This window comes from Lucilia cuprina, chromosome 2, assembly GCF_022045245.1.
Source record: "Lucilia cuprina isolate Lc7/37 chromosome 2, ASM2204524v1, whole genome shotgun sequence".
Lineage (NCBI taxonomy): Eukaryota > Metazoa > Arthropoda > Insecta > Diptera > Calliphoridae > Lucilia > Lucilia cuprina.
The window spans coordinates 50,977,842-51,004,694 of record NC_060950.1 but is presented as its reverse complement, the minus strand read 5'-3'; the positions used below and the strand labels follow the sequence as shown (position 1 = coordinate 51,004,694).

At 27.7% G+C, this 26,853-nt stretch overlaps 1 protein-coding gene across 2 annotated transcripts in view; it reads left to right on the top strand.

The window, feature by feature from the left end:
• LOC111686417 (lachesin) overlaps nucleotides 1-11,557 on the top strand; it is a 91,801-nt gene extending 80,244 nt beyond the window's left edge. The window contains exons 7-11 of one of the 2 annotated variants that reach the window (XM_046954236.1): nucleotides 2,133-2,252; nucleotides 4,469-4,642; nucleotides 6,419-6,682; nucleotides 10,954-11,078; nucleotides 11,146-11,557. In XM_046954236.1, the coding sequence (XP_046810192.1) occupies nucleotides 2,133-2,252; nucleotides 4,469-4,642; nucleotides 6,419-6,682; nucleotides 10,954-11,078; nucleotides 11,146-11,166 (704 nt within the window). In that variant the 3' untranslated portion in view covers nucleotides 11,167-11,557. Of the gene's footprint in view, nucleotides 1-2,132; nucleotides 2,253-4,468; nucleotides 4,643-6,418; nucleotides 6,683-10,953 lie in introns of both variants that reach the window. The other variant, XM_046954229.1, reaches the window with a different exon arrangement.
• Nucleotides 11,558-26,853: the final 15,296 nt, after the last annotated feature.

The following is a 26,853-nucleotide window of genomic DNA, read 5'->3' as shown; positions in this document are numbered from 1 at the left end:
CTGACATGTTTTTCAAAGGTAACTTGATCAAAAAAAAAATCAAATAATACTTTGGTTGGAAAATGTAATGAAAAACGTGTGTTAAGAATTTTTCGATCTCACTCCTTAATTGTATAATAATATAAAAAGAATAAAAACCTAACACAAAGTGCGCTATATTTTTGTGCAGTGCTTTATCTGAAATGGCGAAAAGCTGTCTCTGTCAAAAACTGTCATATTGAAAAATAGCAATCTTAAGGCCTTTGGATAATTTTTGCTAGGACCAATGTCATGTGTAAACTTACACTTATATGAAAATGGCCTGTATGATCAAAATGTCTCACTAACACTCACTGACTCCGGCAGTTTAACCAAATCGATTTTAAAGTTTTGTCACTTGACTCGAAATTGCTCATATGTATAAATTACAAATTTTATCATTGTACGCGAATTATTTGTCTGCCCGTATCACATGGTGACAAACACATTGCTAAAAGCATAAATTTCCATAACTGAAACAATGTTTAATTGTTGAAAACACTTAACAATATTAATTGTATTTGAGCTTTTGTTTTTGACCAGAAACATCAGTTGCATTCATCTAAGTATTAAACAAGTCAAAATCAAACACAATGATTTAAATGTAGAAACAAAACATAAACATTATTAAAGAGCATAATGTGATATTATAGTAACTAGCGATCACCGCTCCTATTTAATGAAAATATATAATTGTAAAAAAACTTATGTTTAATCGTCTGATATTCATAAACTGTGCCCGTAATCTTGTAAGTCTACTTACAATAGGACATCATACTCGTCCCGCTATCGTTAGATCTTTCTGGTTCTTCTCAACGTTTTATTATTGCACTAACTTCTCCCAGAGGGTCTGATATCCATGTGATGTAAATCTCTAAAGGTATTCGTTTAGAGATTTCTTACAATTCAATACAGTAAATTTTTCTAGTTAGGCGTCCTGTTCTAAACGGTTCTTTAGTAAAGTCCCTAAAATTGTCTAATTAGTTTCTTGTTTTTAAACAGATTAAATCGATTTAAGTTATATGTTGAGAGGAAAAGCTATAAATTCTTGTGACATAAAATTTTGTGATATTATTCTAGTAATGATCTAAATTTTTTCAGAATGCATTTTTATAATTTAAGTAATAAGTCTAGTTAAAGAGAATGGCGACATTCCTATCTTCCGCAAAATTACTTAATTGTATATTTTAGACGCAAGTCCAAAATCTAGATCAAAATGTGGAAAATTGGTGGGTTATATAAATTTTTTACTGTACCTGCGTTAACTACAGACTTAAAACAGTCGTAGGATGCAAAATAAACATGACATTTGTAATAAACAAATTTTTGTAACGTTAACTTCCTTGCGATTATAGTGATAGTGATTTTTTCCCTTAAGGTGAAACATTTTTTAAATAATTTCTTGAGCTAAACTAATTTTTACCAAAAGATTTCGTTTTGACTTTTCCTAAAGGACCAAAGTACCTACATTATATCAATTGTTATCAGAATAAAATTCTGTGGCACCAAAGCTGGAAAACTAAATTGCATTTGATTAAGTTTTATTGTTTCCAAATCTTATATATTACGAATTATAGTTCCTCAATGTTTGAAAAATTTTCAAAACATCCGATTTAGGCAAAACGTATACCAGTATATACATGAAGTCTTACATTCAGCATTTGAAATTGGCAATTCATTTTAAGATTTTCAATGAAAATGTTTAACCAATCTTTTAAAAGTTCTTCATTTATATGTATTTCTGTGTTTTATATAGTTCGTGGAATTTCTTCAGCTTTTCTAAAAGAGTATTTTTTTTTAAATTATCAAAATGGTTACATGTGAGCATAAAATTAAATTAAGTTTTAAAATTTACAAATACTTTAGCAAGACTCTGGGAGGAAAACGGAAAAGAATGAAATAAAGCAAAACAAAATAAAAACAGACATTTTACATTGCACTTAATCCAGCAATTTGTTATGCTCTCCTTTTATTCTACATTTACTTACTTATTCTATCTTTTTGGGAGTGTGTGTGCACGCTTTTATTTGCTCTTTAATTTTATTCTCCTTTTTTTTCTTTTACTTATTTTTATTCGCATACGCTTGGTATACTGTTTTAAAACCGCTACACAGTTCCGCCATCCATCAAGGCCGTAAATCAGTTAGTGGGTGCCCCAGTCGAGCGAGAAGTTACTTTGGAATGCATTGTGGAAGTCTACCCAAAACCATTGAATGGCTGGTATCGCAATGAGGGTAAGTAGAAAATTAAAACAAATAAAAGACACAAAAAAACATAAACCGACCGAACATCAACCACCAAGTTCAATGAATTCTCTACCCTTCTACATCTGATTATTATTGTTTTTCTCATACAAATAAAAGACAAAACAACAGCATGTCTCTATACCATCTATAACAATTTAACTTGATTTTGTATCCTTTAAGTTAGCATCATGTGTATGTTTGGATCAAAATGTAAGAGTGTTCAGTACTTTTCTTTTATTTCACATGTCTAGCGAAGTTGAGTTTTTCAGTTTTAATTCAGAGAATATAGTAAATCGGGTATGAAGAATTGTAAACGATTCCAATTCTCTAATATATCATTTGAAAAGTTTCTAATGATATATTTCTGATATTTAAGTGGCTCAACTTTTAAAATCGATATCTTCCTATTTGCATGAAAATTGCCAGAAACAAATTTCCTACTTGTCAGGAACTGGCGGCGTAGATAAATGTGGGCATTTAGAGAAGCAGATGAAAAAAAATCACCATTACACGCACACTTTTGGCATTTTTTAATGAAATTGCACTGAAAAAAATATTTGTCTTTTTGAAGATTAAATTCATTACTGTAAAATGGGAGTATTTATAAACAAAATATAATCAATGAACAGAAGAATGATGATTTCTTCACATAGAAATAACATTTCAAATTAAAATGTACAATAAAATTAGTAAACTAGATGAATTTATTTATTTTTATTGTTATGCATTCTAGAAAATTATTTAGAGTGTATGTTGTTTTTATTGTGTTTGCAATTTCTTTAACAAAGCGACATCAGCCTGCTCTGTTAAATTCTGTCAAGCAAATAAAAAAACTTTATTTTTAATGCTCTTGTTTATAAGTTCGTTGTCAGAACAATACTAGGGCCGACGTCTGCTATATATGGATCTGGAAATTTATTTTTTATTTATTGCTCTGAACCGGACCAATATTTATAGGGGTTTTTAGTAAGATGGTAATCTATCATTTGAGTATAATCATGATGACAGTTATTATAGGATACCTTGGATGTCCTGCATTGAAGTTGAAATTTACGTTTTTTGTTTTATCCTTGTAAGTTTAATTCAAAGTAAACGAGTTTGATTTCATTTTACAATATATTGCCAACACATAACAATAACAATTATTAAATAACAGTTGGAAAAATTTAGTGAAATATTTTGAAATAAGTTCGTGAATTTTGGGTTATGTTTTTTTACTTATAACAATATTTGTTCTTCATAAATCATACTTCATAGAACACAAATACAAAATAAAACATTGGAAGCAATAAGATATTCACAAACAAAAATAACTATACTTTTTTAAAAAAGGACATCGCTTTTATCCAATCATTATCGGTATCGTATTGTTGTATCATCAGATATAATTATTATTTTGCAGACAAAATTTTTTGATACAAAAAAAAGAATTTTGTGAATTGTGTAATATTTTAAATTAACAAACAAAAGTTGAATTCAATCTGAAATATTTCACTGCGTTTTTAACGAATTTCCAATCTTATCTGAAAAATGGAATTATTGGTTTATGTTGGTAGTACTTTATGGAAAAACTCAAATGAATTTAGCCCAATGTAGTTTTATAAGGAAGAACCATAACAATGTTCCAAAGAAGGGGTTCCAGAAGTAATGGCGACATCATTATTTCCAAGGTTGTCGTTTAAGGATCTGAAGAGGTTCTATTTGTATTCATTCTAGAACTATTTGTTTATAGAACAAGTTCTGATATTTTTCCTGGGTTAATTAACAATTAAACTCTGATAGAAAGGAAAAACCTCCTTGCAAAACATGCATTTTGATATTTTAGTTTCCCTGTTAATGTGCAACCATTTGTACAGGAAAAATATAAATTTTTACGGGATACTCTTATCATTCGAATTTATTTTTGTACGTTTATATTTTCTTACGAGTAAGACGAATGTACTATGTATGGTTATTTTTATATTTTATTTGATTTTAATATTATTTGTAGAATATCAAAATGTACATACTATGTATGTGTGGAAGAACGAACGGGCAGACATATTTATTTGTATTATTAAACTAAAGTTGATTTTATTGTATATATTTTATCATTTTGCGTCATTTTAATGCTGTAATTCACCCAACATCGCAACACCCCTGCAACCATCGTCTATGCGCCATCTTTATTATCGTCGTTACCATCCATCTATCTATCTATAAAGGAAACCTTAAGCTGCACAATGGCAACAAGTACAATATATCCGAGAGCATGATTAACATGTACACTTGGCATCTTAATCTGACAATACGTCATCTGACTAAAGCGGACTTTGGCGCTTACAGCTGCTCCAGTGTGAATGCTTTAGGCAAAAGTGAGGCCCGAATACGACTACAAGGTATGTTTTCCTATTTATTCATTCATTCCTCCCACACCAAAAAAACAAGAACGATTTTTCATCTACATACACACAAACACACTTACACATGCATCATAGTAGCAGTATCGCATAGCAGACAGATTTCTTTTCTCTCTTGCTTTTTTGTCGTTGTTCTATTTCTTAAAGTTACGTAAAAGCTTTGAATTGATCCCAAATTGTACTGGGTAACTAAATAAAGAATGAACTAATAAACGAACGAATAAACGAAAGAACTCTTTTTCTGATATCTAGCGTTAGATACGAGTAGCTAGCTAGTGGTGTCATTCATCCATTCTAATCATGTACGATAAATCAATTGGTATTTCGGAAGTCAACAGAGGGAATACAATAAACCAAAACGTATGTGTTTGTAGTACAAAATTACGTGTATGTTTGTGTACGTTTTATTCAAACCATCTCAATTTGGTTTGTGTCGAACCCATTCATAGACACAAGTCAATAATATCTTTTTATCACAGTTGTGCAGGGCCAAAGTTATTGCCACAAAATGCCAAGTTAAGTAAGAAATCACATGAATTACACTAACCATTCGCAACAACATCACTAGCACCGGCAATAACAGAAGGCTAGAGCCAGACTGCTGTTAAAATACTCGCACCCGTAGTTACTGGTACATATTTCCTCCAACTTACTGGCATACATTCATTCATATATACATATGTACGTATTCGATGAATAAGTGAAATAAAACAACACAATTTAAATTTTTTGTCTAAGCCAAGAGAGTAGTATTCCACAATTTAACCCATGCACAGTGTTGTGAAACAGTTTTCTAATGTATATTATTTGTAGCATCAATATATCAAGAGTTTACATAATAAAATCCAAACGCTTTTTGATGTGATGAAGGTGTTCTGAGGCCAGATTCAGTTTTAGAGTTATAATTTTTTTTTCGAAATTTGTTGTTGTCTTAATAAAAGAAGTTTAATTAATTTAAAAATACTAATCGTAATCAAATCTAATTAAAATGTACAGATAAAAATTCACAATATTTAAAATGTTCTTACTTAATTATAAGCAAATTTTTCCTAATTTCTTACACTATTTACTGTAGTTGTCACTTTAAAAAGCAAAAAAAAAGTAGTCTTCTTCGAAGAAATATTAGTACTATTTGGTTAATGTTGTCGTAGAAAAACCCCAAACGGTATCATGCCAAGCTCCTAATAAGTTTTTATCGATTCCATTATTATTGCCATTATAATGGTTGAGAAAGTATGTAAAAGAAAAATGTCTTTATTCAGTTGGATCTTCTTCAATTTAAGCGCAATAAAAATCAATTCAATCGAATGTTAAACATATTTGATTTTATTGACTTGTAGTAAGTAAGTAACTAAATATTCGTACTTTAGCTGGCAGTGGTGGGCAGCTGGGACCGAATGTCAAAGCAGTCGAAATACTCCAACTACTCTTGTTTGTTGTTGAGATAAATGGTGGGTTTATTTAAATTTGTTGACATTTTAAATAGATCTGTGTACAATTGAAGAAAATACAAATAATAATAAGAGTAATATTTGTTAGCATTACATGAATTTGTCAGAAAGAAATGCGGGTGGCAAACAATCTCGCTGTATGTCAGTCATTTAGTCAATCAGCCATTGAGTCACATCTGTTCTTTAGTAAGGGATTTATGGTTTGCTTTGATTTTGTGCGATTCACCTGAATGGAAGCAAATATGATTTAATTTTTTATTGTATTTTCTATTAAATTTGTGATAATTGTCTCAATTTGTTGCAGAGCTTCGGTTGCCACCAAAACCAACCACAACACCAACACCGTACGTGTACACAACACAAAAGCCACGTCGCAAGCAATCTTCAAATATGAACAAAGGCCTCAACGAGGTGGTTAGAGCCAAAGAAACGCATTTTACCAATCAAATGCAGGAAAACGAAATTCTAAGTGGCAACAGTGCACAAGGAGTCAACATCATCAATGGTATTGTTGTGGGACCTGGTAACGGCATCAATGTCGCAAATGGCTTGTCTAACGGAGCGGAAGGTAAGTTACGATTGAATAAATTCTTTAAGTACAACTAGTACTTACAAACATACTAACATATGTGCATATATTTATACATATGGACTTATGTAAGTAAATGTGTAATACATTTACACACAAGAAGTATGTGTACATACGACTTACAACATAAAGAAATTAAGCAATTCAGGCGTGTAGTAAATCGCACAAGACCAAACCATTGCAACATCTATAAAAATGTTCATACATATACATATATGTACAATAGGGTCATAACTATTTTTGGGCGGTAAAATGCTACTGGACTTCCTGTTCTGATAATAAAAAATAATTTTTAGGTCAATTTGGTTATAAAAACTTCCCACACCGCAAGCTATTTCTAAAATGTTTTTATACGATATTTTTACTAAAATTAATTGAATAATTAACGATTTTGTTTTTTTCAATTTATTGAAAATTTTTTAACATTGTTATAAAGGACAATCCTCTCTATACGCAAAATATTATTTTACACATTAGAAAAGTGTTATTTATACTTCATCGCGTTTGGTGCGGGAACTTTTTTCACGACCACGAAAATATTTTTGATATTTGCAAAAATTGCAAAAAGTAATTACCCTAATGTACACGTACGTAGGTTTGAATGTTTATGTGTGAAAAAATTATTTACTCAACTTCTTAAGAAGTCTATTCGTACAAGTATATTTATATCCCCCTGTGTTCGAATGTGGTTATGTGTTCATTTTTTTATTCCAAAAAACAATAAACGTTTTTCTTAACCAAGGGACCAGATCTCTGTGTGGTGTTCCGTTAAATATATAGGTATGTAATGCAGTCAAAGTAACAAGAAACCGCCAAGTGTCCCACATCTGAACGTCTGTTTCTACGTTTGTAATTGTGCTTGTCTGTATGTAGTTCATATATACATTCGAACAAACGTATAAATTGCAAACCAAATGTGACAACATGATTTCTTTTGTATTTTTCATTCTATAAATGCTGCAAACAGGCTCTGTGCACAAAGCTGTGGACATTTCTAAACTTAGAATACTTTTGACGTTTTTTTTTTTGTCTTTATTAGTTCTGGAGTTTATTGATTTTTCAGGAGATCTCTTCAAATTTAGCGCATAATACTTCATGCATACATAGGTATATAGTATTTCTAATTTAGCGAGTACTCTGGAGCCCATTTACCTATTGAAATACTCTGAATTTTAAATTTTAATATTTAAATGCGTATAACTCTATTTGTTACAGATAAATAGCGCATGTAAGCATGCGTTTTAAGGTTTGAAGGCCAAAATTATTTTTCGATAACACGATGAAATTTTGCATAAATAACTTTAGTGTATACATAAATTTCCTTATTCTTACCATCCTATATAAACCCTTTTGTAGAAAATTTTATGATCAACCAATTATCCACGTGCTTGTAGTATTCTTGAATACAATAATATTAAAAAGCAATAACATCAAAAAGGACAAACTGAATCGAGTTTTAAAACATCAACATGTTTTAAAAAGAAGGCGTAGTTATATAAGATACACGCCTACTTTTTATATGAAAATGTATGCCTGCAAGTGAAAAATGATAGTAAATTTTACAAAGTATTTTAAATTTTTTTTAATTTTAAAAGTGCGTGTAATCAATACAAATATTTTGTTATATTTCATAAATATAATGCTGATTTTAATAAAATTTTGTTTTGAATAGTGATCAATAGAAAAAAACACCTAAATGTACATTTCAAATTAGAAAATCTTTTAGATTTTCAGACTACAATAAATTTTGTATATGTAAATGTAAAGCAACTTTTAATAATTAGAAACGTTAAATTTTAAAAGTGTACATTAAGGCTCATTTTTTCAATGTCTGATTATTATTTATCCTAATAATAAATTGACAGTTTATCGGCTAAACGACAATCGGAGGTTGAGATATTGGCCCATAGAGTCACATTTCTCCATGTGCAAACATTTTATCGTACTTCTTAAGATGTTTCCATTGCCCTTTTGTCATTGCCATTAACACTTAAAAAGTTTAAGACATTTAATTTCTACTGTTGTTTATAAATGTAAAATCGGTTTGAAATATGAAGTAGTGAACAATTCTGACTACTAGAACTATATTTATTAGATCACTAGGAGAATATATTTATTTTGGTAATTTTTTTAAGATACTGTTTTTAGTTCTAGTAGTTGTCATTGTAAATTTTCTAGGTGCAGAAATAATTGTCCAACCACTTTAAAGAAAACCATGCATGTGTATTTACAAATATATGAGCGTAAAAATGTTTAAGTGTATAAATGTATGTATGTATGTATATTTGTAACTTTGGTATTTAGTTGACATTTTTGATTTACCACAACAATCATTGCTGGTGTAAAATGAAACAAAAAAGTAGTAAAATAAGAACCCCATATGTACTGCAACTAATATACAAAGTAATATTTATGTCCTTTAACCCATTTACATTTATACATGAATGCGAAATAATTCAACCACGAAAATTAGAAATTTGCTAGGTTTATACCCATTAGCGGTTTATTTAAAGATATTTTCCCCAATTTTTGTTGCGAAGCTAAAACAGCAAGATTTTATTTTAATCCCAATAGAAATATGTACATGGATTTCATATTTGTATTTTTATTTTAAAGATTTATTAAGTATTTTGTATCTAAGATGATATAATGTCGAAATTTAGGAAACTAAAAAATACAAAATTCTGTAAAAAGTATTAGTAAGACTCATAATTGGTTAACGTGGTAGTTTATTGTGCACGAATGATTAAGTCGAGTCGAAGACACATCGTTTTAATTGGTAGTATTATATTACATCCAACCTGAGGCCGTGAAAAATCTCAGGATATCATTAAGCCTATACCCAGATATCTCACCAAGATTAGATATGAAGTAACTGGGAATTCTAGCAGCCAGTGCCCTGTTGTTACTACTATTGTGAGTTTCTCATTTAACGATGGAAATTATAACTGGGCCTCTTTACATGTGTAGATGTGCATTTTGAAGAAAGAATCTGAGGATACTTCTCTTGAGAAAACCTTACGGAGTGGCCGCTGAAATGGCGTGGGCGATACCAGGAGCAGATGGCGTTCTGTCGAACTCATCTATCTGCTTATTTCCATGATAGTCCCTATGTGCATTGACGCAAACAATGGTAATATCAGACAGGCTACCCAGCCTTGGCAGATCCTTCTTGCATTGTCTAACTAATAGGGATGTGGAAGTATAAGAATTTACAGAGAGAGTGCCGCTTGATTATCAACAAAAATTTCTATGTAGCCACGAGTATTGAGATCATGTAGTAACATATAGACTGACATTATCGCATAATTGATACAACAGTTGTTGGGAAAAAGGTTTTATGTTCTTGATATGGTGTATGTAATATATTCTTCGGAACTTCTAAAGGACTAGTTCTTAGAGCATCTATTATCCCAATGCATGCTGATCTCTGAACTTTATATAGTTGATCTACAACAACCATCTTTTTTAAGGTCCACCATACAAGAGATCAGTATATAAGAATTGGACGTAATATAGCTGTGTACATCCATTTGACTATGTTGCGACTAAGTTGTCATTTAATTCCAAACATATTACCACAGATATAGTAGGCGACCGTTGTCTTATTGACTCTGAGCTGGATCTTAAGTCATAATTTGTCAAACTCATATAAAAACATGTCATACAGTATAGTGGTCATTCCGTTTGTAACACATCGAAATATTGGTCATATAACTACAAATCGGAGTCCTTATTAAATTCTAAGAATTTAATTTTTACAGAAATTGAAATTTATTTTTTTTTCTGATGCAGGACTAATAAGCGAATTTATCAAAAGAAGTATAAGCTTGGGAACTTTCTGTAGATTTATTGGAATTAATGTAAAATTTGATCGGACGATGATATTGGAAAAAAATTTGGACATTGTATATAGATCCTAGTCTTTTTAAAATAATACTCTTACCAGTTATCTCATTTTCTATACACAAATACCGAAATTTATTAAACCAGTATTTTTTTAAAAATTTTCTGTAATTTTGCAAAAACGAAAATGTGCTTAATACATATTTACATTTTATTTTGTTGTTGTTTGACATATTTATAATAGTTTGTTAAGGGTTAATCTTTGTTAGAGTATACTTAAATGTTGACTGGATCTTCAATATGTATCAGTAGTTATTCCAGATTGCTCTACGGTTCACACACATGTACGCAATCTTTAAAATTCGATTTTTAAAAAACAAAATTATTTTTTATTATAATTTCAGTTCATACACAACTTCCCGCACGAAATGGCTACGAGAAGACACATAAAACCCCACAAGCCATGCCAACGCTACGAACACCATGGGTTATCACAACCACACACAGTGGTGCTAGACAGACAAGAGATGTGGGTACCTTTAAAGTAATGAGAATTCAAGCGAATTTATTAGTGGCATTATTCGTCTTGCACGCAGCATTACGGACGAACTAACTAACCACAAAGCACTAGCAGGAGTTGAAATGGAAGTGGAAAATGAAACTATTTTTCTTTGCTGTTGCATTATATTGCTGTTGTTATTATTGTTAAATGTATAAAAAAGAAAACAAAAAAAAAGGATTCTATGAAAAAGAATTTGGTGAGTGGAGTCAGTGTCCTTATTCCTTACAAAGGCTAAATAAAATCGCACAAACAAACAAATAAATATTAACGAAAAAAACAAACCAAACAAAACAATAATACAATAATAACGAAACGAAATTTCCTTTTATCAAATAACATACAAAAAATGGAAGATATAAATGAAAGAAAATGAAAATAATATGGAAAGAAGAAAACTCAAAAATAAATGTTAAATTTACACATATACAGAAATACATATGTACATATCTCTCGTTTATTTAAAGAATGTCTTAACTTAAAAAATATATTTTAAAGATAACATATTTTTAACAGTTTTTTAAACTAATTAAGGTCTTTAAAAAGGTTTTTATACATATTTAGCAAAAAAAAAAAAAATAATAATATATGTACCCAGCAAAAACTTTCATTACCATGCAAATCTTCACGCAGAAGCTGACTTATAAATAAGAAAGTTTTTATATATACACATTATTATTTCTATGAAATTCAGAAGGAAATGTAGTAGTCATTGAGAAGTATACTAATAGGTTTGTGGTTTCAATTGCAAGTCACTACCATGTTTTTGCTGGGTATTACTTATTTGAATTAAAACTTGCGATAATTTATGCTTTAAAAACTTAAATTTGTAGTTGAGATATTCTTGAAATAAATAAGCGTAATATTCACAGACATCTACACATAAACAAACATATATTTATACATAGAGAGAACAGTCTTTCAGACACAAAAAACATGGAATATTATTTGCTTTATTTCTTTATTTTTTATGGTAAAGTTGAAACTATTTTTGATTATTTTCTGTTGCATACATTTAAAGCCCCACTTTCCTCTACAATATCCAGCAGTTTTTTGGTTGCAATATATCAAACATACGCATCTTTTACATTTCAAAATTCTTTTCGCTTCTCACATTTGCTTTTTTATTTCGATGTTTTTGCTGCTGTTGATTTTGACATTGTTGTTTTTGTTGTTCCCGTTGATATTATTGCTGATGCTGTTGCTTTTAATATTGCTACATACATATATATGTAGTATATAGCATTTATACAGTTATTTGGTTAGACACAAACAACATCCACCCACCCACATGTACATTAAGTAAATCGTTCACAACCCGCTCATCCGTTTAGAACATAAACACAAAACAAACCCAGCTAAAAGGATATTATTACTAACTCCATTCCAACTACTATACTATATATTAGTTGTAAAATGCATACACATCTACACTATTTTCCTCTATCATGCATATACACACATAAATACTCTACTGTGTTCATATTTTTAAATTTTCCGAAAAATAGCTGCTATCTTCTATTTTCTGCTTCAATTTTCTATTTTCATGATGTCAGAAAGCAAAGCAGTGATAAAATCTGCAGATTGAATGAAAATAAGATAAACTACTTGGTGTGAGCTTGAGTATGAGTGATATAGGGAGTTTTTTATCCCTATAAAGAAGGGTATTATGCGTTTGTGTTTATTTTTGTAACACATAATTATATTGGTCCTAAACGTACCCAAAAGTAAAAGAATCACTTATTAAGTCAACTAAGCTTTTGTGTCAGATATAAATCACAATGGTCAAAAAAGAAGTATTTAAAAACTTATATCATGATATTTCGGAAACCTGATATGAGAAGTTCTGAGACAAAATTGGGATTAGGAGCAATTAAATTCAACAGTTTATTTATTTATTTATTTATTTATTTATTTTAATTTATACACATCAATACAATTACAAATTGTATTTTAACCCAATTTACCTAGTAGGGTGACGTTGACCATACGCCCGTTGTAGTGTAGCAGACCAGAGTCTCTGATGGGAATCGAACCCGGAACCCCTAGACTGACAGGGCACCCAATTCTGCATTTTATTTCGGAATGATTCGTCAGATGGAGTGATTTCGTTTCCATATGGTCATATGTACTGGTACTGTAAAGTTTTGATTGAGCAGCATCTATATTAAATTTATCTTTACTTTAGCCGCCAGTTATATTTGTTATTGTTCATTAATTAATTATATTTTTTCTATTTTTATGCATTTTTACATGTACATAATATGTTAACTTTTTCTTTTCTTTTTTTTTTTTGTATATTACATATTTTATTAACTAAAGGACAAAATTTTTTTCTGTGAAACAAACAATTTCAAAAATCATAAGATTGCAGACATCTGTTTATTAGGTTAGGTTGATAGGAGGATGTAAACTACATCAAATCCGAAGAAATACACCTAGTTTCCAATATATTCTGTGTCTGGTATTCGAACAGGCACATGATTGCACAGAGAAAACAGATTCGTTGTGATAACCGAATTTCTTTCCAATCGAATTCAGTCGGTTCTCACAACTATACCTTTATTCGATTGTAATTATTGTAAAATTCGGTTACACTTATTGAATATATGGAGTACACAACTATTTTTTATTATTATTCGGTAATCAGGATTGAAATTATTGGTATTTACAACTGAAATTATTATTTATTAAAACCCAATTTTAATAAATATTTTTAAAATATATTTCATTTTATTTAAAATATTTACAATAAAATATGAATCTGTACAAACTTACAAAACGTATATATATTATTTGATGATTGATGAAAATTTGATGTTTATGTGCCGGGGATATTGTTCTTCATCCTGTCTAACATGTTCCGCAGCTATAAAATTAAGAAAACTAATAGAAAATAACACAAAATAGATTAGGAGATATAAAACATATTTAACATTACCATTTATATCCGATCTTTCCGTATTTATTTATCCTCAAATGTAATTTGTCTTTTTATTAAATATAAATTCATTTTATTTTATTTATTTTTATGTACGTCATCTAAAATTACCAACTTATTGGTTGTGAACATCGAAATTGGTTTCTTTTATCATCATTTAATTTTAAATAATTGTTTCCATTAATAATTGGTTGCAGTGCCCAATTATTTTTACTCTCTACTATTTTTCAGTTGCAACGACTAATATTTGATGTTCTGACATTTCTATTCTAAATAAAAATCGGCTTCTTTTACTGAATTTACAAAAATAATTAATAACCGATACAATTTAGTTCAAATTACTGATATGGAAATTGTTAACACCACAATTCGTTTATAATTATGGTTTTTTAGTACTGAATATAGAAAATTAGTTAATTTTATAGATTTTTAATAACAGCGATAGAATTTTAATTAATTTAACTAAATATTTATCATGCTAACCGATTTCCAATCGATCTTTTTTCTGTGTGTGTATAACCTTACAATATGTGCTTTTGGCCAGTTCACCTAAATTAAAGAGCTATTTGGCTGTAAGCGCCGCCTAATATCTTAAATATGTTTCAATGGGTGGAATATCTAGCAACGTTTCCAAAGCCTTGGTTGAAGTAGTACACATGGCATTGGCGATTCGAAAGTTAGAGAACACAGTTAGAAAGTATTTACACAAATATCAAGCTTTCCAGCAATAACTTTAATTTCCATGTAAAATTTACTTACTAAATTTGATTTCTATGCTAAAGTTTTCTCACACAATTGCATTTTAAGTCATTATTTAAACATGAAAAACACTTACAAGTAATTAGAAAAAACTGTAAATCGCATGAGAAAGCGTATACCATTTCTATAGCTTCACAGGGAAGAGGAATTTCAAAGTATTTTTTTTTATTAGAAAGACCTTATTAGACTACATCTATGTAATAAAGGCGATATGTAGCTGTCATTGAAGAGTAGGTTACAATTAAAAGTCATTACCTATTTTTTGTCGGCTTAGAAAATCAGATGCTGATTTATACAAAATCAGCATCTGATTTTCATTTCTCTCTATGACGTCAAATTTCTGAAATTTAAAATTTTTGCGTTTAAATATTCTCCAAAATTTTTAAATTTGCAAAAAGCTAATGAAAATTATTGCAATCAACCGAACAATTTTAAGCCCGTAAAGGATTTAATTTTGTTTTTTGCTTGTCAACGGCATGTTAGATGTAACAAGTATCTACAACAAACAATTTCTTTAAATTTTTTAACCAACATTTTTACATTCCCAAAACTAATCACAGTAAAAAATGAACATTAAAAAGGCATCCTAAAATAAGTTCTTGTATTATCCAAGCACTGTTTTATTTATTCTGAACTAAATATGTATATTGCGTTTAACGTTAACCGTTCTTAAGCTAGACCATTCGAAAATATATATGATTTTTCATGTTTAATCAATGGGTCTCTCTTCGCTAGAATCAAAATATTTAAAAATATTTTGATTCTAGCGAAGTCGCAAAAAAATATAACAGTTAGTAAGTAACAAAATCATAAAAAATGCAATAACATGGCGAAATCGTATCAATTAATTTATTAAAATTATGCTGAATCTATTATCATTATTAACATGCTCATTATCAGGCATTAAATGACAAACAAAAAATGCAAGATTAAATTCCCAAATAAACACAAGTAGATAAGATTTCAAAAAAGTTATACACATATCCACACTTATGTATGTATTTATGTTTGTACATATGTATGAATATATATCATTATAATCATATCAAATTTTATACAATGCTAAAACCAACAAAGGAACAAACACGTACACAGAAATGCTCTCATACATATTCAACATAATCTAATGCATTTCATATTTTAACATACTTATACATACTATACATCGATAAATACTATGTACATACATATGCACAGATTTAGTATATAAAGTACACATTAGATCTGCCCCTTAAAAATACTGTTTCTTTCTTCAAATAATTAACAATAAATATTGAAAATCATAAATCATGTAGCGAATTACTGCATACATGATCGATAAAGTTCAATTTTGTTAAATTGTGTTATTCAAAGTAATTCTGTTTTTTTTTTTATTGGTAAGGTCGAATACACAAGAATTCGTAGAAAATTTAATATTCGAGTAATAACTTACTTAATTAGTCAAAAAGCTAAAACCACTTTTTAATACCTACTTATTGGTTTTTGAACTGATTAGTTTAACACGCTTGCAATAGTAAGTTAAAAATATATATTTTTAAGCCAGTGATAATTTAGGAATTTAGAAAAAAATTTTCACGATTTCTTTCCAACGACTCATAGAAATTAGTACCGTCAGGCAATCTCGTCGCCAATCATATTTCATGTGAAATATGTTTCCTTTTCAATTTTTTCGTTCACTAGCTGTATTAGAAAAATGTTTTCTATTGTGAATTTTTTTTAGTAGAATTTTGTAAACAATGAACAGCTGTTCCAAACAAAATCAATTATTGTGAATGAATTATTCACTACAAGTTCTCAAGATCAACATTTCCATCGAGGGGAATACAAATTTTAAGGGAACAAAAATCGGTATACCTTAAGGTTAGACCAATATTTGTGTGCGTTACAAACATCAGCATAAATGTATAATACTAACTAAATATTTTTAATTATTTTTTAATAAAAATCTTTTTTTAAGGACAGATTTACTAAACATATATAAACAAAAAAAATATATACATATGTATTTGTATTGTATATAGAACATATCCTTTAATATTTATAGAAACAAATACAAATACATTTCATGCAATCAAATACAAATACTAACCATACAAATAAATACGAATGTTTTGTGAACAAATTGAAAATTCTATTACAATAAAACTAAATAATAAGAAAAATATGTAACTGTGTATATTTTTTAAACAAATAACAACTATTATATATTAGCAAATTTATTTATTTATTAATTTATTTACTTATACATACAAACATACATAAATTCATTTATTCACATGCACACACATATTTATACACTTAGAATTAAATTTAGACATTTACGCCCAACAGTCAATATTTTCATGCAAAGATGACTATATATTATTTACTTAGTTAAAGTCTTTCCAAATTTTTCGATTTATTTATTTTGAATAATTTGTCTGCAACTCTAACACATTTATTGTTAAACTTAAATTTTAATATGAAGGTAAAAACCAAATATAACATTTGGTTCAAATCTTTTAAATACGGTAATGATGGAATTCGAGCGATATGAAATCTACCGATTTGAAAATGATCATTCTTCGATAGAGGACTGTCTTTTATTATTTCTTGCAAAATACAAACAAAATACTTTCCATTTAGGAGAATCAATTTAAAAAATATGATAAATTGTATGAAAAACTGCTAAAATTTTATTTTAAATAATATAAAAAATTATTTTTGCCGATTTTAAGTCAATTCGATTTTAAAATTAATCTTATACATACCTAAATATAATTAATTTATTACAAACTTAATTCGTAATCAATGCTAATTGGATCCAAATATATGTTTTTATATTTTGAAGGAAAATAATTAATACCAACCAAACAAAAACATGCTAATGGCTTGTACTTATTTAAGAACTTACAGTTCATCGACTACAACATACAGCATCGATTACTTTAGTCTAGTAGTGTCATACAAATAAATTTGTCAAAACAAATAATGGGTAGAATATAGTATATATTTTTATTTTCTCCAAAAAATACTTATTTGAGTCCTTATTTCTAGGCGATCCTAATTAGTAATTACCTAACACCCTACTTGTATCGAGCGTGGTAATTACTTGCGTCTAATGTTATAACCGTGTAAAATAATGAAATAAAATTCATTTGTGAAAGTACATTTCTGCTTTTTTACTCCTTACATTTCAATATAAGTTTTTGATGGATATTACTCTTGGCAACTTCAAACAAAAATATTGGTCATACAATTAAACTATACCGATCGCCTCAAAATCACTTTCTGAGCTGAGGCATGTCAGTGCGCAAGGTACAGACCGCAGTGTAGGGTATCATAAAAATGAATTAATGAAATTTGATCCCTTTAAGTTTAGCAATGTTGTCTTACTTTGATTTTTCCAACTGTGCTCGACTGTGCATTAGATTTATACGTTTTTATATGTTTTAAGATTATCTGAATAACGACATTTATTCACTTTGCTTCTTTATCAATTTTATATAATCGTTTGTTTTGCTGGGACGAGAGGATTTGTAGACACATGTGTATGTTAAAGTGTTTATAAATATGAATTTTAATATTTGTATAAATTGTAAATTATTAAACAAAAATAATTGTTAAGAATTTTTTTATTTTAAATAATGCCAACAAAACCCCTTAATGCAAATACGAGTACGTACATAGTATGTTAGGGTGGGCCCAAAATAAAAGTTCCTGATTTTCCCAGCATAGAATTTAGTTTGATACCGTTACATGAAATTTTTGCCTTGGCGTTAATATTTAGTGAGTGGATCTAAGGATAATAAGTAAATTTTTGAGGAATTTTGTTAATTTTTTAATAATATTGAAAACCTAAACAGATATTAAAAGATAAACATTTTAAAAGAAATTTTTGACATATTTTTATCCTGACAGTATAAAATAAAAATAGTACAAAAGATGTACTTTTCTTTTCTTTCTCTCTTGACATCATGTTGCTTGATAAGTAGAAGTATTTTAAAATATTTTTTGAAAAACATACTTTTAAAAACTTTGAAATTCTTAATTTTTTCCTTCAGACCTTGTATTTGCTATCAAATTAAAACGTACATATTATGTACCTTATGATGTCCACTTTTTTGTAGGAATACCTCTCAGACGATGCGTATTAATGTCATAAGGACGATTGTATTACAAATGGCATATAAACTCTAAAATTGTCTAAAAAAATGGACTAAAAAAATGCCAAACAATTTTTAAACTATTTCAAAAAAGCCCACTTAAAATCATTTTGTGAACAATAAATACTCTTAAAAAATTTTAAAATTTTTTAAAAATAATTTTTCCAGTAAAAAGCTCAAAATTGTGCAATTTTTAAGACCCATTTCGATTTTTTTCATGCTCAGTACAATAATACTCATCGTTTAATAGGTATTCCTACATTAAATTTCTAAAAAGGACGTTCCTCGGAATACACTAATGTACATCAACACGTATAAGTAATTTTATAAAATGTGCAATAATACTTTTATGATGAACAAATATCTGAAATGTTGGGAAGTTTTACATTTTTTTAAAATAAAATTTTTATCTTTTCAATTCACTAAAAATAAATTCCAGTATAAAAATTTTATGAAATGGTAACTTAGAAGGAATTAAACAATAATTTTTAGTGGGAACGTCATTTTCATACAAACGAGGTCACCCTATTATGTAAAATTTTACATACATATGTATGTATGTATTTATTTGAATAATAACAAAAATAATTATTCCAAAATCAACAACAACAACAAAAACAATATTAATAATAGTTATAATATTTATTAGAAATATTTTTGTATTTATAAAATGCTAATTATCATAATGTTTAATGATGATGAAGATAAAATATGACGATGATTACATATTTCAATGACATTGTGTTCGAATATTAAATGACCGAGATAAATCCCATTGTAAAATAACTTTTTCTGTTTTGGTGGTAAATTTCAAACATTATAAATAAAACAATTTATTCACAAAAAAAAAAAAAACATATACATAGTTATAACAACTATTAAATAATGCGAACAAGAACATAAAAAAAGGACGAATGATTCTACACATAATTGTATGTATTTGTATAAAATATATTTATTACAATTTTGGCTTAAATATATAAAAATTAACAAAAATATTAAAATTCAAATTATGTATAACGTTAAAGTTGAAACGTAAAACTATCAAATATCAAATGTTGCATACATTGTAAAAATTAAGTAAATAAACGAACGAAAATACAAACATATTGAACAAATAAATAAAATAAACAATTAAATATTTATATACGTATTAATAATAGATATTAAAAAATACATAGATTATTAAATATTTATGAAGTAACAATAAGTCAAAATTTATGTACATTACATTATTATGATTATTATTTGTTTATTGTTTCATTTTCAAATAAATACAAATGAAACCAATTAATCATAATTACTACATATTCAAAATTTAAATCTAAATAATAAATTATGTCTTCCGATACAGTAATGACGTAAAACAGTGTCACTAAGAATGAATAGTTTTAAGATTGTTATTTAGAAAATAAATTAAACATTTTTAATTTTTATGTATTTAAAACCAAAAAAAATATACTTAAATTTATTTAAACTTGTTAAAAATATACAAAGATATTTAAATATTTAAATGCCTGTGTGGAAATTATTATTTACATTTTTCCAAATAATAATGATACAAAAAATACTTGTGTACATTCTAAATTAATTATTTAAAAGTTTGTTAGACTTTTCAAATATTTAGATAGGGAAATTGTAAGTCTACCAAATTTAACTTACCAAATTTTTTTGGTGAATAAAATAGGTTATTTTGAAAAAATGGTATAAAAATAGGATTTTTGAAAAATTTATTATTTTAAAAAAACCTTCGGCATTTTCATTGTTAAGAAAGCAAAAGCAAAAATATTATTGAATGCATCAAATCATGAATTTTGAAATCAAGGACCTGATATGGGGATATGGTCAGTTATGTACTGATCATCTCAAAATGTTATAGAGAGATCTTACATCGTACAAAAATTGTTTGCATCGAATTTCATAGATACACTTCCAACCACTTAAATAGGGAATTAATTTTTGGAGTATCACAAATTTATGGACTAGGCGGAATCTTGCAAATTAAATCGAGTAATGTTATAATGCCATAACAATTGAACTGCTACATTTTTTTCAAAAATTGAGCGGTAAATCTATCCAATAAAATGTAGTGATTTTAAGCTCCTGACAATCCTGTTCCGGCCTTTAAAGATTGATTTGCATAAATTTGCTTTCCTTAGTAGCATACTTTTCTAACAAGCTACCTCTAATCATATTTCATCATATAAAAACCCGTATAATGCTATACGCACAATTGGGACGAACGACGAATTTTTCGGAACGAATTTTCGTCGTCAGATATAGCACATACTAAAGTATATGAAAATACGCACAATCAGTGCGTAATGACGAAATTCGTCGTACGTAACGTGCGATAGGTTTATTTCTATTTCTTACGCAGACGAACGACGAATTAATTGGGGAAAATTGTTTTAAGACCAATTCGAGAAACCCGAATTTTCTAAAATTTGGCGGTTGTGAGTACAACTAATGACAATACAATATTATATTCGAAATAATATTCGGAAATTCGATGTTATGTTCGAAAAATTTTTTATGGACTTAAAATAATCTCTGCATCATAAAAATTAAAAATGAAATTTTTGATTTTTTTCGAAAATTTTTAAAGCCATTAAAACCATTTCTGGTAGCCCGAATTGTCTGAAATTTGGCAGTTTGAAGTACACTTGATGACACTACAATGCTATGGTGGAATGTTTAAAATTAAGTTCGAAAATTCGAAGTAATGTTCGAAAAAAATTTGAAGCTGTTAAAATAATCTCAAAATTGGAGTTATTCACCAAAATATAATTTTAGTTCTATTCGAAGTCAATTTCATACATTTTCTAATTTCGAAATAATGTCCAAATAAATTGTAAAACTGTTAAAATTATCTCAAAATTGTGGAGATTCACAAAAATATAATTATTGTTCCTTTTGATTCCTTTTTCCAATTCCGAACAAACAAATTTTGAAACGAATTCGCAGTACGAATAATTTGATTGTGTTCCATTCGACGAATTTACGCAACAAATTTTTTCGACTAGTTCGTCGTTCGTCCCAATTGTGCGTATACCATACCATTTAATATATAAAATTTATACAGCTTGTTCACGAAATCACTGTTTTTACAACTCTGCAGTGAAGGTTGGAGTATCGTCTTTTTAGTATATGTGCAGTATGTGTCCAAATAAGTTTTCAAATTGTGAAAACGCTTCCCTTAATATAGTAAGCGTATTATGCTTTAATCGTTTTTCTTCTCAAATACAAATTTGACAGTGCTACATTAGGATATGGCACCCCACTCTAAAACTCCGCCTTCTCTGGTGTCCTTATGATGGAAATGTATTTCTTCGTCCTTATTAAGTCTTGAGTATAAAAGATGTATCCAACAAACGCAGTTTGGCGTTTTGACCCAGAAAACAACTTTAAACAACTTATTCCTTCATATCACGCGACAAACTATGCAAACATTTCCATTTACCCCGTTTTCGTTGAAATTTTTTTCAAGGACATACATGAATTTGAAACATGTCTTCATTATAACATTAATCGATGTAAATTACCTGATTCTGCCTAGTTTCTATCTTATTTTATTATAGGTAAAGAGAAAAAATAATTTCTTTAAAAAAACATACGAATCCGCTTGCCTTTTCACATAACTAGTTGTAATATTAGTTCTTTAAAAATCCTTAATTTTGTGATAGTCTAATATTTTGTTTAAAAAATATTTTCGTTCCAAGTTGACAAAATTAATTTCCTTATTTAAGTGATTGGCAGTGTTTACTAGTATTTATAAGCCAGTTATGAGACATAATGTCATTTTCTGACGGGGGCCTTACATGAGGAGTAGGGACAAATAAATTAAACAAAACAAACTTTATTAATAGCTAATATTTATGCATAATTTCAAATTGTCAAGCAAATCCCGTGTCTTGATTCAAAAGACAGACAGATGGACAGAGGAACATGTCTTAGAATTTAGAGATGATCCAGAATTTATACTTTTGTGGGTTTACGATCAATATTTCTATCTGTTAGAAACTGAATGATAAAATAAATATACCGCCCATCTATATTGATTAAAGTACTTCTAATAACAGTCTTGTTAGCTTTCAGCGTAAACTAAATAGATCATATAGAAGCCACAAACATATAACTTCTTTTTTTCCATTTTTTTTTTTTTTGTTTTAGGCTTTAGGGTTTAACAAAAATATTAATCTTCCCACATATTATTTATATGTTATTATAGAAGTACAATTATCTGGTTAAAGTTAAAAAAAAATAAAATTATATTTTCGGTAATTATTTAAAAAACTCGTGAATAAATTCGCATTAATATATTTTTCAAATATTTCTGTTGCAACAAAATCCTCGAAAGGTCTTAATTACGATTGATCACTGATACAATTCTTAATACACAATTAGTTTAGAATGCGAAAATACATTTTGAAATATAAATTTAAAAATTTCCAAATTTTACAAATTTTACAGTCTATTAAGACATTATGTATGATGACAATCCACACATTATAAATCTCTTAATATTATCGATATTGTCATCACACAACTAAAAAGATCCTTTTGGATGAAAGAGGATGACAAATATGGACATTTTGCTCATGTTGAGTTTTTTCCAAATAAGTTTAACTTTTCACCTACTTTCCCAAGGACTTTGGAGATATATTTAAGAATAGCTAGAAAACAAGTTTTACTAAATGACATGCTTATAAATATTAAGAATAAATTAAAAATATTTTCATAAATGAGTATTAACTCAGAATTATGAGTTTGTCTTTGACATTTTCAATAAAAAATATTTTAAGAAGTGGTTCTGTATTAAAATAATAATGATCCATATTATTTACTATTCTACTTCAAATATAGATACATTTTATTTATTTTATTTATTTCAATTCATCTCCTAATAAACTTTACACTAAAAACTATCTGAAGTTGTTTTTGTAACATTCTACATCTTTTTGGACTTTTGTTAAGGTGAGTCTAATTAATAATATCTAACTAAGTATTAGGTTACTTCGGTGTTGATACTAATATTATTATCCTTCAATACGCATACATATATATGGAAGTTAATTTCCTTCATAATGTTCTTTAAAAGATGTATATGTTAGCTAAGATTCTGAAAACATATTAGGTTTGCTTGTAGGACCTAATTCGGACACAACAGCAGATTGGAATGCATTTTCGTTCCCGCTACGGTTCCTCATCAGCAATCTTCTTGTGCCATATGCAATATTATATTTAACTGTTTAGATTAAAATTGCAATAAGGACTTTGTTATAATTCTCGTTTTATTTTTTTTTTTTTAACTTGTGAGTTAAAAATATGTCGTTTACAAGTTACATTCCATTCTGCTATTGTGTGCGAAAAATAAAATAAAATTTTATATATTCTTATAATCAAAAATATAATTACAATTTGGAAAATGACTTACCACTCAATTGGACTCAAAATCGAGCTTTAAATAATATTTAATTACTAAAAACTAGAATTTTTATAAAAATTTAAATTATATTTGCTATAAGAAAGTAAATTCTGACAATAATTTACTATAATTTAGAAATGTACACAATATTTTTTGTAATTATTTATATAAGTTAGGGGTGCCCAAATATATCGAATTTCTTGGATATGACATATCTTGTTCATTATTGTCCAAAACTAACTGGTGTTAAATTTTGAAAATATGTTTTTTCTAAAAGATAATAATTTCAAATGTTTAAAATGTATTTTTCATTTACGTACCTCTAGTGCAGCCGTAAATAATTTAATTTCCAATTGCACAGTTTTAAAAATCAATTCAAATAGTTTTAGACATGAAACTGCAATTAAAGGATGTAAATTATTGTAACAACAGTTAACGACTAAATGAATCATTCAATTCCTCAACTAATTGTTGGACTTGTATGACATCAGATTTTACAATATATATGAATTTGGGAATATTGAATAGTTTTTCTTAAGATCAGATAAAAAAAAAAATATAAAAATTTATAATAAAAAAAATATTATTTGTAGTTATTATGTTACTTAAACAAATTCATATCTCCCTGCCATATCAGTTGACAAAGAGTCGAAAAGAAAATTTAACAATTCAACAATAGAATGAGAATTGAACTAATGCCTGTAAACTTAGTTGTATTTAATATTAGTGTAAAAAGTTAAGTGTAATTTAAATTAGTTTTAAGCCTTTAAATACCCATTATTGTTTAACTCAAATATTATTTTCATGTAAAATAGAAATACAATTCCATAAAACAGCAAAAGCGAAAAAAAACGAATAACATAGACAATAATATAAAACAACGAATCAATAAAATCTATGCACACATATTAGATCTGCCCTTAAAAAAAAAATGTCTTAGATGTGTGGTAGATTTTTCTGTAGTGTTTAAAACTAATAAATTAAAAATTCAAAGTTTTCAACGTTTTTATTGAGAAATAATTAAAATTTATATTTGACAACTATGAAAAAAGTTTAGAATTTTCAGTAATTAACTCCGTTTTTATTTTAATAACCAGAAGTGCCACAACTTCAACCTATTTTCTTCTAATTGGTTAAAAGTTTTTCGTATTTAATCTATGATTATAATATTTTTTAATATTTATTTTTTAATCTATGATTATAATATTTTTTAAGAATATTATAATCCTAGTTCTAAAGTGCAGTCTTATGCTTAAAATCATAAATTAATCGCTCATTTACTGCAATACAGACATTGTTCATTACATCATTTAAACGGCTTTGAATATTTTATGACATTTTACATATTCTTAAATATATTTTATATGAATAAACAAATTTGATAAAATCTAACTAAATTTTTACTTATCAAATGTATAAAAATTCGATAGCTTTTGATTTTACATTTAGAGCAAAGAATCACAATCATACTGAAAACATTAGACATTTTGCAAAATAAATAAAAATATATAAAACATATTCAAGTTATGCCAGTCTTGTTGTAAATGAGTAGTATAAAAGTTATTGGCATCAAAAGTATTTGCAACTATGAAAATTCTCTACAAATGTAATTTTTCATTCTAAACGTATTAAAATTAAATTATTCTGTTTGCTTGTGATTTAGAATTAAATCTTTTTGTTTTATGTAATTTTTTTAGCATACAAGTGAGAAAATTCAACATATTTATAAAAGTATGGTAAAGCATTAGAGTGCTTCAAAATTTTATAGTCAATAGTCTCCTAATATTGAACTCAGAACCACATATTTAGAACCACTATAGTCTGAACTAAAATTATATCGCTCATTCTATCTTATTTTTTTTTTTTTAAATTTTAATGTGTAATCAATATATATATTATTTCCTATTTGAGGCAGTCTAATGTATATGTTCGCTTAAAAATATATAAAAATCTCTGTCTGTGAGACTGCTGCATAAACGCTTATATACATAAACACGGACATTTATTAATATTCAGCATAATTTTGCTCGAGGATTGTCAGTCAGTGAAATTAATTGCAACAATTTACAAATGAATACCTCAACAACAAAACCTAAAGAATTATGCTTCACAGATACATACATATGTATATTGTATGTACATTAGAATGGGCCGTTTGTATGAAGTACAAATAAGGCAAAGGGTTTTGCTCTAAAATTTTACGATAAAAAAAAAACTTTATATACAAATTCAAAATTCTAAATAACATTAAAGAATTCATATTTAAGTGTTTAAAAATATTATTAAATTAGGAGTATACTTAATATTTTTAATATTAATAAATCATTAACACGTATACGTACAGGTGACGTAAATAAAAGCAGTTCTCAATTTCAAAATTTTTGTTCTTAATGACAAGAACTTCGCCTCAGAGTGTAAATGAAAATTCCGAGCGGTTTGAAGATATAAACTAGAGAATATTATGACTTTAAA